General features: G+C 37.4%; 1 protein-coding gene across 22 annotated transcripts in view; it reads left to right on the top strand.

The window, feature by feature from the left end:
• The window catches only part of ablim1b (actin binding LIM protein 1b), an 82,042-nt gene that overhangs the window by 37,624 nt on the left and 26,209 nt on the right, over positions 1 to 18,209 (top strand). For all 22 annotated transcript variants that reach the window (XM_058794279.1, XM_058794277.1, XM_058794267.1 and 19 more), the window contains 4 exons: positions 12,433 to 12,616; positions 13,479 to 13,588; positions 17,226 to 17,352; positions 17,555 to 17,648. In XM_058794279.1, the coding sequence (XP_058650262.1) occupies positions 12,433 to 12,616; positions 13,479 to 13,588; positions 17,226 to 17,352; positions 17,555 to 17,648 (515 nt within the window). The remainder of the gene's footprint in view (positions 1 to 12,432; positions 12,617 to 13,478; positions 13,589 to 17,225; positions 17,353 to 17,554; positions 17,649 to 18,209) is intronic.

The following is an 18,209-nucleotide window of genomic DNA, read 5'->3' as shown; positions in this document are numbered from 1 at the left end:
TTAGATTGTCATCATGGGATTAGCTCTACTGTCCTATGTGTGTGAAGCTATGTTGTTCTGTTAGTGTGAAGATGGACAATAGGTCTTTAGTGGAGTACCATATTTGAAATCTAAGCCATCACTGTCTTCTGTGATGCGTAGTGTTCAGACTGGTTAGTATAGATGAGGTGATGATGCAAATGTGTGTGCTCTGTGCTCATGTCTGGGAGATGGGTGGAGTCTAATCTCTAACAATCTGTGTTGCAAAATTTAGTTCCGTGCTAATCCGAAGGCCATGTAGAGATTTGTGTGGTAATGTACTATTGTGAAGTGTGAATGGCCTCTTGAAGAGTCGTTGCACCCATCTCTCGCAATTTCAGGTTATATTCTGACAATTCCGCTGTCCTGGTTTGATGTAGCTGGAATCAGGTGCTTTCCTGGTATCTCACTTTCAAGGAATTGCAGTGGTCAACCTGAGACAGAAACAAATACTGAGAGAACCCAGTTAATTTTGAGTATTTTTCACCTCCCTTTCATTATTTTTCTAGTAAATTTAGAAAATCAGTTGGTGTTTAACTGTGGAATATTAATGCTAATCAGTCCTTCTGATCAGATTAATTTTTGGTTGGTGTTACCCAGCGAAGAATGAATTGGTTTGCTATCGCTTGTGCCACACTATTAAAATCACCTCCCTTTCATTATTTTTTCTAGTAAATTTAGAAAATCAGTTGGTGTTTAACTGTGGAATATTAATGCTAATCAGTCCTTCTGATCAGATTAATTTTTGGTTGGTGTTACCCAGCGAAGAATGAATTGGTTTGCTATCGCTTGTGCCACACTATTAAAATGAAGACACATCTCCTCCTCTTGGCACTGGGTAGCATATCAATCTGCAACAAGATCTAAGTTGTCACAAATTGCATTCACGTGTTAATTCATTTGAATATGAAAAAGGTGTTGAGGAGTTTGAGCAGGTTCAGAGCTGATGCAATGCACAGTCATTGTTTTACGTTTCCAAGGCCTATTTATTTCATTTGGTCTTGCTGGTCATTTTCATTGTTAAGACAATTGTGAAAACATTCTGTGGCCATATAGCAATTCTATGCTCCTGTACCTGGTTTAACTGCAGCTATGGAAAATAGCAGAGTGTACCACTCAGGAGACAAACAAATTTAACATAGATAGACACACATGCAACTTAAAATTGCTATGTAATTCCAGTATAACAGTTATTCCAATTTCACAGAAGACACACGGTCTAGTATGCATGTAGCATCTACAACCTTAAACCTAAGTGTTTTTCGCACACTTACAGTAAAGCAGTCATGTGTTTTTAAAGAATAAACTCAACTAGTCTATGTGTACATGTAGTAGCACAAACATCTATGATGTGTGTTATATGTGCACATTGTGTTTAGCACAATTACAAATTTGAAAATAAAACAGGATCATTGAAATTGGGATATTTACATATTAAGCTGCTAACCCACTAGCAAGTGAAGTCAGTATCTGGAAGCCTTGTGTGAGCAATGCAGTTAACTCACTAAGAGTTTTACCTGAGGATGACTTGTTACATGTAAACAATTGATCTTTGCCTTTAGAAAGTGATTTCCTATGTTTCAGAAAATAAGGTGGAGGTCTACTCCTTCCCAGTGCCCAACATTTTTCTTCTGTATGGCCTATTTTGTGACAGGAACTACAAAACCTGCTGTCTTTGCCATAGGGTTGTCTGCTGTGTTCTCCTGAAGTTTGAGGTTTTTCATGACTCCCTAATGCTTCTCTTACACCATGCATTCTGGTACATGACTCTGTGCCATTATTGTGCTGCATCACCTTAAGAACTGAAACTGGCACGCTATCTTGAGCAGTGGCACATGCTTTCCCTGAACTAAGAGTTCTAGAGTCATCACAGCAAGTCACCTCTTCCAAGAAGTGGACATGCTTTTCAGCCCCATTTCTGTTAGAATAATTTGTGCTTTTCTCTTCTGTTAACCCCTGTGCAGATGCAATATTGAGGGCCTTTGATTTCCATCTGTTTTCTATCCTCGAACCCCAATCTACTATCGTTCTGAACGTGTTTTCGGACGGATCTACTCCGTTTGACAATGCATTTTGGACTGGAGTGCCAGCATTGTTCTTTATGAGTTGTAATAACGGTTCGTGATCACGGCTTGCAGTTTCTAGACCGGAATGTTCTTTGTATGTCACCCACAGACGTTCAGCGTATGTTTCAAACGGTTCATTGCTTCCCTGTTTAATTTCTAGTATCCTGCTCCAATCCGCGGTCGTTGGTCCCTCATATCTAGCAATGCTTGTTTTAATCGTTCATAGATACTTTCGTCGGTTTCATTATTATTTCGTTTGATTATGTCACCGGATTTCATCTCTGGGCTTAGTTTCGATCTTAGTTCTTCAGGGATCGTAAGGAGTGCTATTTGCCACACATCTCTAGTTTCTAGTTTAAACACTGTAGCCTGTAACATCAGTGTTTCCCAGTAGGGTTGGAATGGCCCTCTTTTGGGCATCATTCCCACGATTTGTTTGTGTTTTGTACACTCTTCGCATGTTAATGGACGGCTAATTGTGGTTATTTCATCGTTAGCGTTAGTCATGGTTTTAGTACAGCGACTCTGATTGATTTGGGTGGTCTTTCGCTGGGTTTTGCTCTTGCTTTGATCGGACTTCGCTGATTTCGTTCTTCATGTCTCTGAACGGGAGCTCGGTTACGAGTTTCTCTCCGTGTCCGACTCCCTAACGCAGCAACATCATCATCATCATCGCTATCACTGTTTTCCTCAGAATCAAAAGTTTCATCCAGTGCTGCTTTCTTTACTGCAGCCACCGGAAGCCTGCATTATCACAGCAGTCTTCAAGGGCTGATATATAATTATTGCCGGCTTTGAGTTTCTTTTGAGCGCATCTATTTTTCTTGCCATGTTTTCACTTTTTCTTGCCCAACCTTGTCTTTCGTATATAAACGCCTCGACCTGTGCTCTAAGCTTTTGTAATTCATCCGAACGTGCTTTCTCGATTTCTTTGATACTCTCTATCATGCGTTCATTTTCGGCTAATGTTTCTAGGTCGTTTTCCTAAGCAAGTAGACGATGGCAGCTGTTGTTTTTATATTTTGATTTAGATGCCAATTTTTCTCCTTCGCCAAAAACCAAGATATGATTTCGTTGTTTTTCCACTTAAGGTTTAATCCTTTATCGTTTAAACGAAGGAGGGTGTCTTTTATTTGTAAGGCTTGAATTTCCATGATCTCCTGATCTACACTGGCGCTGTACTGTCCCTGAAAAGTCATGTTTCCCAGCTAGTTTTCTTCCCACCGGATTTCTACGGTCTCCGGTCTAACAATGGGTATGTCGACCCGTTCTAAAATGTCTATATGTGAGATGCAAAAAGCTTTCCCTGACTCTTCTAAAAATAAAAGGAACGAACTTACCACAGCAGTTGTAGACAGGGAAGAAGGAGCTCAAGCCTCATATCCTCGGTGTGAATGAAACCAAAATTGCGCTGGAAAGACGTCACTCGCCTAGGTAGGGAGATCACGGAGGTTGGTCACCACTGTAAGGTCCACAAATTTGGTCCAAGGACGGTATCCAATCGTGGGTGAAGGTTTCCTGCGCGTTCGGCCTTTTCAGCGCGCAAAATTGTTCAGTCTAGGTTAACTTCAAATCTGACTCCATTTTAATATCTAATCTGACTCCATTTTAATATCTAATCTGACTCCATTTTATTATAACATCGAATTTAGGTTGAAATGCAAATTGGTTGTTTGTCTATTTCTAATTAGTATTCTTCTGATATTTGATTATTCTGGTGACTCTTTACTTTATATTTACTCGTTCATTCAGGTGCTCATGTCTCTAACAAGGATACAACATATTCTACTAGAGTCAATAATTACAGAGTAAAACAGAATAAGATCAAATGTAACAATTTATTATCAGTCAGGTAAATATGTATTATGTCAATTACATAGCCAATTCAGAGATATCAGATCATATCAATACAAAACATCGAATTCTCAAAGATAAATCTACGAGTAAAAGATGCATACCTGACTTTATAGAAATACATAGTGTGAAGTATAGAGACACCACACTACGGGCTTCTGGCTACAGATCGCCCGATCCTTTTGCAACACTTCCTTAAGTACCCCAGAACAAGACCAACATCCCCGAGATGGAGACAGGAGCTAACGATTGGAATTTGCATTGACGAGTTAACACCTTTTGGGACAAAAGGTAATTTTGCATGGAAACCACTTGAAACTGACCTGCCCTCGACAGTATGCAAAATCTCTCTAAACTCTTAGGATCTGTATTACCTTTTAGTTTACTTCTTATAAGAATAAGACCATTGTACCAGTTGCCCTGAGACAATTCAAATGATACCAAACATGACTGTTAATATCACTTGCATTAATGTAGAACATTATATTCCACTATTGACCATTCTGAGTGAGTTGAGTGAAGGGAAGGATGGGTGAGGGAAGGAAGGGGTTGAAAATGCACTGATGCATATGTGAGAGAGGCGTTTTCCTGCATTTTCTCTCAGTGGGATGTGGAGACAGATGTCTGTATGTTAATACACCGTGTTGGTGTTGTCCATCTCAGAAGTTCAAAGTGTCTGAGGTTCTGTAATTCTTACAACTCAATGTTAATTGTGCACATCAATTTTGTTACACAGCATACATGTAACAGTAATATGCATGCATTTTTATGCATATAATACAAAACTACACACAAACCAAATATATTCTAAAGTTTTTGTTGATTGTTCAATTCAAATTGTTATGATAAGTAATTTTCCATGGAAAATATCAGAAAAAGTTTATTAAATCAGTATGGTATCAGACTTTACTTTTTGAGTACAAAGTGAGTACCACATATATATTGAAACCATTCAGTAACATTATAAGTACTCAAAATGTCCTTGTCCAGTTGTTCTGCATGGATATTAATGTATATTTATCCCCATCTTTCCTAGATTGTAAAATATAGAATGAGTAAGACTATTACTAGCCGCATATTTCTTAAACACAGAAGAGGTCAGTACGAGGGCTCAGGTTAATCAGGCCGGTGACTTGTAGTCCACTTACAAGGAATCCATAATCTAACGGATCTCCCGTATTTCTAATCAGTCAACTCCATTCTTAGAAATCAGGATTCAGACTGTTGCATAACATCTGATGTTACTTTCTCTGTGGATACCTGGCAGGAGTGCTTCTGCTGGGGTGACCTGCCAATACCTGAACTCTGGCAAGAGAAGATGCAGTGCTCTACAGCTCGGTTGTAAGCTAATGAGCCTTGCTCTGCTCTATTAGTTTCATTTGTTCACTCTAAGCAGGCTCACTTAGACCGCTAGAGTGAGCATGTGCAGTCAACATCTACGGCTCTGCTTCTCTACGGTGATCACTTTATATTCCTGTCCATGTCTCACCCTGTCTTTCGGCACATTCTCCCTCCCTCTCCTTCTCTTGCTCTGTGTGTGAATGCTGTGTCAGTCAGCGAGCCTGTGTGTGCTATTTTGGGCATAGTCTCCGGGAGCTGTTAAAGCGCTGCAATGCTGGAAATAGCTTTGCTGATCCCCATTGGGAGGATAAGACAGCAGAGGAGGGGTCCGCACACACCTCTACAGAGACTGCCAGTCTGTCTGTCTGTGAACATGTGTGCGTGTGTGTGTGTGTGTGCCAGTCACTCCGCAGCTGTGGGTTTGCCTTAATGAGGAGTGGCAGACGCCCCTCGGGGTCAAGGGTTACGTGCCTGAACATGTCATTTCAGGATGTCATTCTCACAGCCAAGAAGATGAAGTCACAGGTTGACCTCAAAGCAGCAGATTCGTTTCACAAGTATTTGAGCATTTCATTTATAGGAGGATGTTGCTTTGATGAAGTTACTGCGGTTTTTATTGTTTTTGCTTTATCACCCTCAAGTTGTTCCAAATCTGTGTGAATTTTTTTTCTTTTGCTGAGCACGAGAGAAGATATTTGGAGAATGTTGGTAACCAAATGTTTTTTCTGTACTATGAAAGTCAATGGGGACCAGAAAATGTTAAGTTACCCACATTCTTCAAAAATATCTTATTTTATGTTCAACAGAAGAAAGAAACTACTGCAGGTTTGGAACAAATTGAGGTTAATGATGGCAGAATTTTCATTTTTGGGTGAACTATCCCTTTAAGTGAATCCACACTTTCCAATAAAAGGGTCCATTTATCCAGATAATGAAAATTTGGTTAGTAGGGATGGGTAAAAAGATCACATGATTTTTGCATTCATCTATACTATTTTTCAAATGTTTGGGGTCAGTAAGATTTTTTAAATGTTTTTGAAAGAAGTGTCTTATGTTCATGTTCGTGAGCATAAATAGTCTTACTTCAAAAAGACTATTAGATTTTACAGCATTTTACTGAACAAATTATACTATATATTCTGTACTCTACAATACTTTATTCTCACTATTAACCAACCATTAATTATGACTTTAGCTTCAATAAACTCATAAATTGCTGCATATTAATAGTTAGTACAGTAGTTGTTAGGTCTTGGTATGAGGTAGGATGGTAACACTTTAGAATAGGAAACACTTATTCACTATTTAATACGACTTTTCCCTCAGTAAATTCCTAATTTTCTGCTTATCAGTAGTTAGTAAGGTAGTTGTCAAGTTTAGGTATTGGGTAGGATTAGGGGTGTAGAATAAGGTCATGTAGAATAAGGCATTAATATGTGCTTTATTACTACTAATAAATGGCTAAAATTCTATTAACATGCATGCTAATAAGCAACTAGTTAAGAGACCCTAAAATAGTGTTACCAGTAGGATTGAGGGATCTAAAGTCATGCAGAATAAGGCATTAAAATGTGCTTTATAAGTGCTTATAAACAGCCAATTTGCTAGTAATATGCATGCTAATAAGCAACTAGTTAACAGTGAGAATTGGTCCCAAAACTAAAGCTTTACCAATATTACTTATGGTAACTGACAGCATGCTGCAGGTGATGTCAGTAGATCTTAATTTGCATTTAATCTGGATTATTGCTTTAAGAGTTTTAACAGAGTATGTTTTAGCAACAGGAAGAGGAAGTTTGGTTTTTACCTGTTGAAGTCAGGTCATCCGCATTTTGAAGAGTAAGGTATATATTTAGATATCTATTTTGTGTGTGTGTGTGTGCGTATGTGTGTGTGTGTGTGTGTGTGTGTGTGTGTGTGTGTGGTAAGTCCTAATGAGATTCTTTGTTTAGAAAAACATGGAGCCAGAGAAGTTCAGGCAGCCCTTACTAAAATAGTGGAGAGGATTTTTCTGGCACCTGTCACTGTCAGAGACACTGGACACATTACCAACCAGCCAGACTCTATGTTGCACACACATAGACTCATACACACACACACACACACACACACTCTTTCCGTTCCTTCTCCCATTAACCAAACAGTTGTCAGTTGTAAAACAACCTCTCTACTTTATGTAGCCATACACACACACACACACACACACACCCTCGGTCACATTTCTCACCCAGTCTTTCTCTGTCAGTCTCCGAAAGGGACACTCATAAAAGCCATTATAACTCATAACACAGTAAGCCATCATGAAAGCAACAAACAATTTACTGCTCACTCTAAAACCCAGCATTAAGTCAGCAAGTTGCCTCGGATACAAAACACAAACTGTTATGCAGTGATGTGTGCCTGACACTAGCCCTGTAATGTCAGACCGAAGGCTGTAATACTGTGGCTGCACACATGCAGCTGAGACAGGAATCAACGATGAGTCCAACCAGAGGTCATCCTAAGAATGTCCATGAGCTAAAATGTTCCTTTATCTACAAAAAAGACTGCTCTGTTTGTGAGTGATTGATTTAGCATAATAGCTTCACTTGCAAATTATTAAAAAATGTGTAAAAATAGTAAATATGAACTTAGATTAGGTAGGGAACTCATTTTCTCATTTGAAAAATCCCAAATTCCATCTCTTTAATGTATCTTTTTCTCAGCAATTATATTTAACAGACTTTTTCTTAAGTCTTCTCAAATAATAAAATCCAGCTAATCCCAAACTTTAGAATGGTGATGTATATATATATATATATATATATATATTTGTTTTGTTTTTGGGGAGGGGATTAGCTGGATTTTATTATTTGAGAAGATTTAAGAAAAAGTCTGCCATGTAATCTATATGAGTAACCAATGCAGTGATTTAAGGGAAATTATTATAAGCACAGGAAATATATGTTTAAGGATTTAAATTATACTTGCAGGCAGCATACAGTACCACCTGCATTCCTTGCTGAGGTCAGACTCAGAAATCATACATTTGTGCTATGTAGACTCCGCAGTTATTTTAACGATCACTGCATTTTATTTTGCAGCTTTGCTCAATGTACATACACACCTCAACACAAGCAGCATGAATGATGTGTCGCCATTAATATCCACTCACTCTGTCAACGCAGAACATTATGCCATGTCTCCAATCTGGAGAACTCACCAAAATTAGCTTAAGTTATTGATGATTATGATCTTCATATAGCTCATATTCCAAACTCATATGACTTTGCTTCTTCAATTTTATAAAATATACTGTTTGTCTCTCCATGCGAGTACACATAATGGGGATTGGAACCAATTGAAGTCAAATTAGTCAATATGATATCCTTAAGCCACCTGATTTAATACAATATCATTGAGAAACAAGCTGAAATTTAAATCTTTATTCTATAATAATTAACCTGATCATTAAAACACTGAATCAGATATACTTATGAACAAATCACTATTTTGTGAACCAGATCTAATGATTCACTGAAAAGATGCTCATGATACATTGTTGCTTCTCTAATGAATGCAGTTTTTTTTTTTTTTTTTTTGGCTGAACTGTTCTTTTAACTCTCCCCCACATATTCAGTCTGAGCTCTCCAGTAATGAGGCAGGACAGCCCTGGCGTTCGACATGGTAGTGCTTTGTCATAACGGTGTTGTTGGTAATATCACATGGATAATAAATGGTCCCATGCTCTGTGCCAAAGGGCCCCTCATGCCAGCCAGGGTTCTTGTTTGGGAATCATTTTATCTGCTCCATTAGCTGATGTCACAGAGTGATTAAGTGCATTAAAATGAAGTATAAAATCACACTGCAGTAAAAAGATGAGAGACGACTTCACAGAGACTGTGTTTGTCTACATCCCACTGCTGTTACAGTATATTTTAGGGTGAAATGTCTCTCCATGCAGAAGTAGAATTCTCAAACAAAGTGGAGAGAAACCCATGCTGAAAGAGTGCTGTCTTCTAAAGTGCAGAGAGAAAACAGTATGCTGGGAAACTCATTAAAATATTGATGAAGTCTGTGAAAGCTTGTTTGATGTCTGCATATACTATATGGGAAACCCGGGGCTTTCTGTGCTTCTGCAATCTGTACAGATTGTAACTTAGCTCTTTACGTCATAGTATATGAACTGAATCTGACCTGAAAAGTCACATTTGAGTTGAATCAAATGTCCCTACTCTTCTTAAATCTTTCCAGTAGTTCATATGAATGTTTTTCTGTTTCCATTCAGATGGAGGCAGAGTGTGAAGATGGAGAGGTTGGCTCAGTGATTGAGAGAATGGATGGATGTTTGTTCCGGGAGGAGTTAACAGGCTGTTCTGTTGAGAAGGGATCTGACAGACAGCCGAGAGCGTCATTACACTTGCGTCATTGCTCACAACATGCACACACACACACACACTTGCACAGTTGAACTCCCAGACACTCCAGTCCATGTAACTACTGCTTCTCTTCTGTTAAAGGAATAGTTCACCCAAAAATGAAAAGTTTGTAATCATTTATTTCCACCCTTATGTCGTTCCAAACCTGTATGAGTTTCTTTCTTATGTTGAACACAAAAGAAGATGAAGAATGTCCCCATTGACTTCCATAGTATTTCTTTCCCTACAATGGAAGTCAATGGGGACCAACAACTGTTTGGTTCTTTAAAATTCTTCGAAATACCTTCTTTTGTGATCAACATATGAAAGAAACTTATACAGGTTTCGAACGACCTGAGGGTGAGTAAATGATGACAAAATTTTTCATTTTTCAATTTTTCAATAGTTCATTTTTGGGTGAACTATTCCTTTAAGAAGACATATGTTTTAAAAGGATATATAGACATGCGTTAAAAGGTGAATAGGTTATATAAACATGTTATGAAAGGTGTATGTAGCAGATATATGTAAATTTCACCTAACAATACTACTTTTGACCAAAAGGTGGTGCTGTGTGCAAACTGCTCTGGTACCCAGGTTCATATGGCAATGACAGGTATCAAAGTTTTTTTCAGTATAACAAAGGGCCTTGAATATAGCTGAAATCAAATGATAAGTTCTTACTTCCATTATTGTAACTTATAAAATACAATAAATTATTTAACAATTATATTTTTTAATTATTAAAATTATATTTTAAAATAATCAAAAATCATTTGAAATACTAAAATACAATGGTGTAGAAAAAAAATTGTACAGAAATGTTTTGCACATTTCACAATTAATTACAAAGAAAAAGCATGTAAACTTTGAATTAAACGTGAAATTTTGAACAATTTTCTTTTAAAATATATGCAAATAAAACTATTTTTTTTAACTATTTTTTATAGTGTAGTTTTGTTGTTGTCTGAACAACAATAACTAACTTGAAAATATATAACTGTAGATGGCCCAGGATGGTAGTGAAGAGTCTGGTCTGTAAACAACATTAATGGGTATGACATTTTCTAAACTGGCATCCTGGCATTCTGTACCCTGTCAGTGAAGGTTACCCAAATGCCAGACACAAGTGAGGGCATTGGCTGCGACTCTTACACAATTCTCTCTCTCTGCTGCTAATCACTGCTGTCTCCACAGCCACCTGCTTGTCACATTCGTCTGTCTGAATGGACCTAATCTTCCAGAAACAGAAGACAGATTCAATGAAGCAAAAGAAATGTTAACAGCTGTGGAAATGGGACTACAAATAACATTTTTGATTTGTGTTGAAAACATAATGTGAAAAACGTTTAAACAAAATGATGATTTTAAGTCAGATTATTCATTTGGCAAAGACGGGAATGAATCTCCTTAGCGATGTTATCAATTAAACTATATTTTCCCACTTTTACTAACTAGAGACGTATACATATGTGCTGTTTTGTGTTGCCTGTAGGCCTGTAGGCCTGTGATGACCTTTGATTTGGCCTGCCATGCCGAATCACAAGATGAGGGGAAAACATAAGAAAACATTGCATTTAAGCATATCTTCATTTCTAATTTATATTTTTATTTTCTTTTTTTTACTTTTCTTTGTGTATTGAAATGTAAAAAAAAAAAATTCTTTGAAGAGAATTTTTTTTTAAGAGAAAAACCATGAGTAATAATCAGTCAAAAAGGTGCTCACATGCACCCCCTATGACACAGTTGCAACAAATTGTTTAACAAATTGTTCAAATTTGGCCTAGTGCAGGGTTTCCCAAACTGGAGTTTGCATGGGAATTGCTTTTTTTTTTTAATTGATGAAAAGATAATAATTAATAAAAATATTAAAACATATATAAAATTAAAATAAATAATTTAAAATAAAAATAAACAAAAATAAATTTTAAAAGGTTTGCATGTCGTCGCTCATTAACCTACATCAGAGAACTTTGAACAGATAATATCAAGTGATACTTAAAATATATTAGCACACTTGTTTAAGCTGTGCATTAAGCTGTGGTGCTAAAACTGGAGATGGGGGTTTGAATGTGGTCTGCATCATATGCTATTACTTCCCCATATTTTCATGTTAAATGTAGACTCTATTTTCATAAAATGGTGAAAAACTGCCCTGCTAACATTTTTACAGGTTGGAATGTAGGAGGATAGACAGATAAAAAGAGAGGAAGTGAGAGAAAAGCGGGCTTGTTGAGAAGGGGGTATCATGTGATGCTAAACAAGCTGTTAAATATCAGTCTCGGCCTGCCAAGGAGCTTTCAGACAGATTTGGCGTGTGTGACGGCAGGATTACACATAGACACACTTGCCAAGAGGACACAGACCTAACACACCTATTCATGCAGACCAATATAAAGTGTCTGAACTTGGGCCAGAGTCTTGAAAGCATCTTGAAACCTCAGGAAATCTTCAGCGAACCAAACTCTTTCTTTATATGCCTTTGTCATCTATTGGCCAAGATAAGCGTAAGCCCTCTGACCTTATGTTTGCTGGCAGCCAAAATGTGTAAATCCCAGTGCAAAAGAGATGCACTTGTGTGACTACTGAGTTGTGTTTCAAAACTCAACGAGAGCCAAACTAGGTGTCATTTGTTTTGAAGATGGTGTGTTTCAACATTGTGTTTCAGATTTCACTCAAGACTGTCTTGTACTGTAAGATCTCATTAAACTAATTATTCTAATCTCTGATTTCTCTGTTCTTGTATTCACATTCAGTGTGTGGTTGTGACCTGGCCCAAGGTGGTTTCTTCATGAAGAATGGGGAGTACCTATGCACGCTGGACTACCAGAGGCTTCATGGCACTCGCTGTAATGGCTGTGGAGACTTTGTTGAAGGAGAGGTGGTCACTGCTCTTGGGAAGACTTACCATCCCACATGTTTTGTCTGCACTGTTTGCAAGTAAGTTACCCAAAAGCAGGCCCATTTCATCTATGTTAATAAATGTATCATTCATATTTGTATGTTAAGGCCTTGAATTTGATTATTCTGAATATTCTTGAATATCACTGAATATTCACCCAGATATTCAGACTAAGTGTAATAAATCATTATGTTTGACAACTTTTTTGGAAATAACAGTACAAATAATAGTTAGTAATGTTATACACTATTTTGGATTTATTTAATTTATATATATATATATATATATGCGTGTGTGTGTGTGTAAAAAATGTGATATATAAATAAATCCAAAATAGCGTATAACATTATAACATAACATAATATATATAAAAAATTCAGCTTTGTCATCACATGAATAAATTACATTTTAAAATATATCAAAATAGAAAAAAGATTTTACAGTTTAATATATATACTGTGTGTGTGTGTGTGTGTGTGTGTGTGTATATATATATATATTTGAAATTTTCTATTTTAAAATATTTTAAAATGTAATTTATTCATATGATGACAAAGCTGAATTTCCAGCAACATTCATTCCAGTCTTTAGTGTCACATGATCCTTCAGAAATCATTCTAATAGGCTGATTTGATGCTCAAGATTTCTTATTATTATTAGTCGAAAACAGTTATGCTGCTTAATATGCCTTTTTTCAGGATTCTTTGATGAATATAAAGTTCAAAAGAACATTTATGTAAAATATATATTTTTTGTAGTCTATACTGTCACTTTTCATCAATTTAATACATCCTATATATAAATAAAAGTATTAATTTCTTTAAAAACTTTTACTGACCCTAGGCTTTTAAATGGTAGCGTAAATGCCTAAATGTCTTTGCATCTTTCTTCTGTTGCCAGACGACCATTTCCCGCTGGTGATCGAGTCACATTTAATGGAAAAGACTGTCTCTGCCAGCGTTGCATCCAGCCAACTTCCCCGACTCCCAAAGACATCAGCACCCCTAGTAGTGAGTCCATACTCGCACACACGTGTGTTTGAGCTTATTGGTTATGTTTTAGTGTCCTGCTCAGATTTCAGCTTGCCACAATCATCCCCCTTTTATAGATGTGTTAGATTGTGTAGTTTATGCGTGAGTTGACAGGTTTTATTCTGCTCAGGACTCAAGGTCATTGCTGCTAGTTGGAAGCTCCCTGTCTCTTCATCTGTCTCATGTGTCTCCTGTCAAAAAGGCACGTGAGGTTGTTGTGTTCTGAACAACTTGAATCCTCATTCATTTAGTGTATGATGCCCAGTTCTTCCTGTTACCATTTACAACTGTAATTACATTTACATTACATTGCAATTACATTTACAGTTGGAAATTGTATGATGCCTTGTGTTCTATAATCAGAACATTTTTAAAAGTGCACTCCAGCCTTTATTAGCAATGTTCTAAAAGCCAGTCAGAATACATTTGAAACCCCTAACAACTGACACAAACACCTTAGGCAAGTATGAAGCCTTGTGCTTATACCAGTCAGAATACATGTGCTGTACATTATCAACCACATAGGAATGCCTTGGCACCCATCCACAACACCCAAACAGCATGATGGCTTTTACACAGGCAGGTATTTATTCTGAAATATCGTTGTAATAAGGATCCCTGCTTCATTTCAGACTCCTCTAGGGTTACTTGAGTTGACAGGATGCTTAGACCAATTCCTGTGCTGTCAACCAGGGAAAAGCTGATCTCCTTATAAATGTTTCTCTCTTTGATTTCTCTCACTGTTTTATCTCACTTTGAGGAAGTTCTTCATCCTCCTCCGGTAGATTAGGGGTTCCCTTGGTGTAATTTAAGCTGCGGGGCCCCAGGAGTCAAGCAGACAGGCACAGAGAATGAGAGAGGCTCAGAGCCAATGAAAAGCTCAGAGCACTCCTGTGCCTGCTGGTTGTTCCATTCTCTCTCTCTCATTTGCTTTCTCTGGCCTTCTGCTTTCTGATATATTCTGGACTGATGGATGCTGACAGGTCAGGACTCCGCGTGTGTAGAATGTGCTGATTTCCTGAGGCTTGGGATTTCCTTATTATAGTAAATGGCGCTAGTCATTAAACTCAAATTGTCATAATGCAGGGAATCATTGTTACATAACAACATCAGGTGATGGACAATTACAGGAGCAATTAGCAATGAATAGCTGCTGTGTTGCAGAGGAGAGAATTAATGTAATTTCTAAGCATTGCATCATGGGATTGGGTTGATTGAGAAAACATTATGTAGACCATGTATCAGTGGAGTTTGACTGTTTTTGCTTGGGTGGGAAAAAGGTGCGGGACACTCACACACACACACGCGCACACACACACACACACACATATTACTGTTCAAAAATAAAATGTAATACTTTTATTCAAGAACATATATAAAAAGCAACAATGTTACAAATGATTTCAGGTAAATGCTGTTTTTAACTCTCTATTCATCCAAAATATTAAGCAGAACAACTGGTTTCAGCATTGATAATAATAAGTTACTTGAGCACCAAATCATAATATTAGAATGATTTTTGGAGGATCATGTGACAGAAGACTAGAGTAATGAAGATTAGCATAAAATAAAGTCAATTTCAAAATTAATTTGAATTAAAATAAATTAATTAAATTGAAATAATGTTTCATAATATTGCTGTTTTTACTGTAATTTTGTATCTAGGTGAGCTTAGGTGAACAGCAGATTTAAAAATTTTACCAACCCCAAACTTGTGAAAAAAATATAATAAAATAAAGTATAATTCGTATGCTACAAGTGTTTCTAGACATCACAGCATTATAATGTACAATATGAAAAATTAATATTCATTTTGAGATATGCTAAATATTACATTTGTACCATGTTAACTTTAAATGAGCGTTACATGACAACAAATGTAATCCTAATGTAAAAAAGGCAAAATGAGCATGCACAATTAAATATTTGCTGATGTGTTATGACGATTTTTGTTATAATCATGATTTTATTTTAATCTGCCTATGTGTCCGCCTCTCTTTCCTGTTCTTCTTTCCCTCTTTCTCAGTTATCTTTCTCCTCTTCTCCTATATGGGCAAGCATCCATACACACATACACACACACACACACACACACACAGAGAGAACGGAATTTAAAGAGCCGTACTGAATATCTCTTTGTGTTATGCTTGGCTGATTATTTGTCATTCCATGAGCCCCAGGAAATTATTCGAGGCTGATGAAAGTCTTTAGCCCAGATAAGTGCTAAGTTTTTTGGAAGGTGCTGATTGTTTCGAGCCATGATAATGCTGCTTTGGCAAACCCCACAAAGCTTTTACCGCATGACACTTCTAAAAATCTGCACTGAGTTTGATAGTTTAGATAAACCTCATGACAGGTGGATTGAACACAGGTCTCTTTGAAACACACACACACACGTTCGTTTTTGTGAAAAGTGGGAACATTCCATAGGTGCAATGGTTTTTATAGTGTACTTACTGTATGTGCTATTGCCCTACACCAACCCTACACCTAAACCTACCCCTTACAGGAGACTGTGCATTTCAACTTTCCCCCAAAAAAACTCATTCTGAGTGATTTATAAGCGTTTTGAAAAGTGGGTCAATGTCCTGAGATGTCACCTTCACCTTTGTAATACCTATGTCATACCTTTGTCATTATACAAGTCTGTGTCCTGACTTTTCACAAAAACGCGCGCACACACTCTCTGTGGGTCTCTAGCACACACACAGTGCAGGCAGAGGTTGAGAAGGCTTAAATGATGCATTAGAGCGCTAGATGCAGAGCGGTGCATTATATACTCTCCTCACTGACAGTGGTTACCATTGTGCCTCAAGCAACATCAGCAGCGTCTGGGACCTCCCCACCCCTCCGCATCCGTCCCTGCTTTTTAAAAAGCTTTTGGGATTTCAGCCAAGGAACATAAATAGAAGACGACAACCATGAGCTATTTTTATCCCTCTGCCTTTTACACACGTTACACATGTATTAACTAAATTCCCTCACGTTCCTCCAGGAAGAAGCTCCATCTTGTGGAGGGAGGATGTTTGGCTTTTCGAAATGGTGCTGTAGGCCCTTAATCAATTAGTCATGAAATATAATGATGATTCACTATTGATTGCTGCAGTGATTTTATGGATACAATATGCTTTGCTTGAAATTAGTTCTGAGAGCCTGAATGATCAGTTCTGTGTGTTGTAGATCAACAGGCCTTTCAAAGACGAAAGGAGTTTTTTAGTTGACACTGACATCTAGTGGAGAGAATTGTTTGTGCACAAGTGACCCCAAAAATATGCAATTGCATCGTATCTGAATATGCCTGCCCTACTGTGTATCATCGATATTGCTAACTAAAACTATTTTAAACAGTTTTCGGTAATTGAAATAAAGCTGAAATAAAATAGGAAATAGGAAAAGCACTTAATTAAATATCTTGTGAATAGCGATTGCAAATCTTATCATGGCTAATGGCTGGTAAACTAAATATTTTTGCCTATAAAAAAATGTGTTATCCAACTTCCTGTTTCTCATTAGCATGTCAAAATGTCATGTAGTCTGTAAATGTCATTTTCAGGCTGCTATTAGTATTCACTATGTGTGTGTGTGATGGTCTGCATCTGTGTGTGTTCTCTTGCAGACTGTGCAGGATGTGGCAGGGATATAAAGAACGGTCAGGCTCTTCTGGCCTTGGACAGCCAGTGGCACCTCGGCTGTTTCAAGTGCAAGGCCTGTGGGAAAGTGCTGAGCGGGGAGTACATCAGCAAGTGAGCTATGCCTTAATTATTTTTTATCTCTCGCCATCTCTTGCCTCCCGCTCTCTCTCTATAATTTGCCATCTCTTATCTGTCCTCTTTTCTAATAGCATTCAATTTTTGCTCTTATCCTGGTTTCATTGAGGTGAAATAGAATACAGTCAAACATATAAATCTCTCTTCTCTCTCTTCCTGTCCTGCTCTCTTTTTTAAGGGATGGTTCTCCGTACTGTGAGAAAGACTACCAGATCCATTTTGGCGTGCAGTGTGAGGCCTGTCATCAGTTTATCACAGGGAAAGTTCTGGAGGTGAGTAACCAATATGTGTATATAGACTGAACCTCTCGGCTGTTTCTAATACTATTGAGCTGCCTGCAAACAGTAGGCAGTATATTAAAGGGGTCATCAGATGCCCATTTTCCACAAGTTGATATGGTTCAGATTTCTCAATGGTAGTGTAAAACAACATCCATTTTACCCTGTCAAGCTCTTTTCAGAGCAAGCTGTTTTCTTGCATACCGCTTTAAATGCAAATGAGCTCTGCTGACCCCGCCCCTCTCTTCCGAGCTGCTCTCTGAGAGACCGTAAAGTTTAGCCGCATTCATTGTGAAACTTGCTAACTAGCACTTTATTAGGAAAGGCGATTTGCAAAGATTCATTAAAAAAGCCTTATACTCAATTCTTCTGTAGGTGAAGCAGGATCATGAATGATTCGCACGAACATAAATGCATTTAGGTTTTTACCAACCCCAAAATTTTTAAAGGTAGTGCATTTTTTCAACCTACAGTAAGTTTCATTTTGCATTAATGATGTATAACAATTAAATTAAAAGTTAATTAAGAGAAATAAAAAATACACAAATTGTTGCC

The sequence above is a fragment of the Onychostoma macrolepis genome, chromosome 12 (assembly GCF_012432095.1).
Source record: "Onychostoma macrolepis isolate SWU-2019 chromosome 12, ASM1243209v1, whole genome shotgun sequence".
In the NCBI taxonomy this organism is placed as follows: Eukaryota; Metazoa; Chordata; class Actinopteri; order Cypriniformes; family Cyprinidae; genus Onychostoma; species Onychostoma macrolepis.
This window is presented reverse-complemented; position numbering and strand designations above follow the sequence as displayed.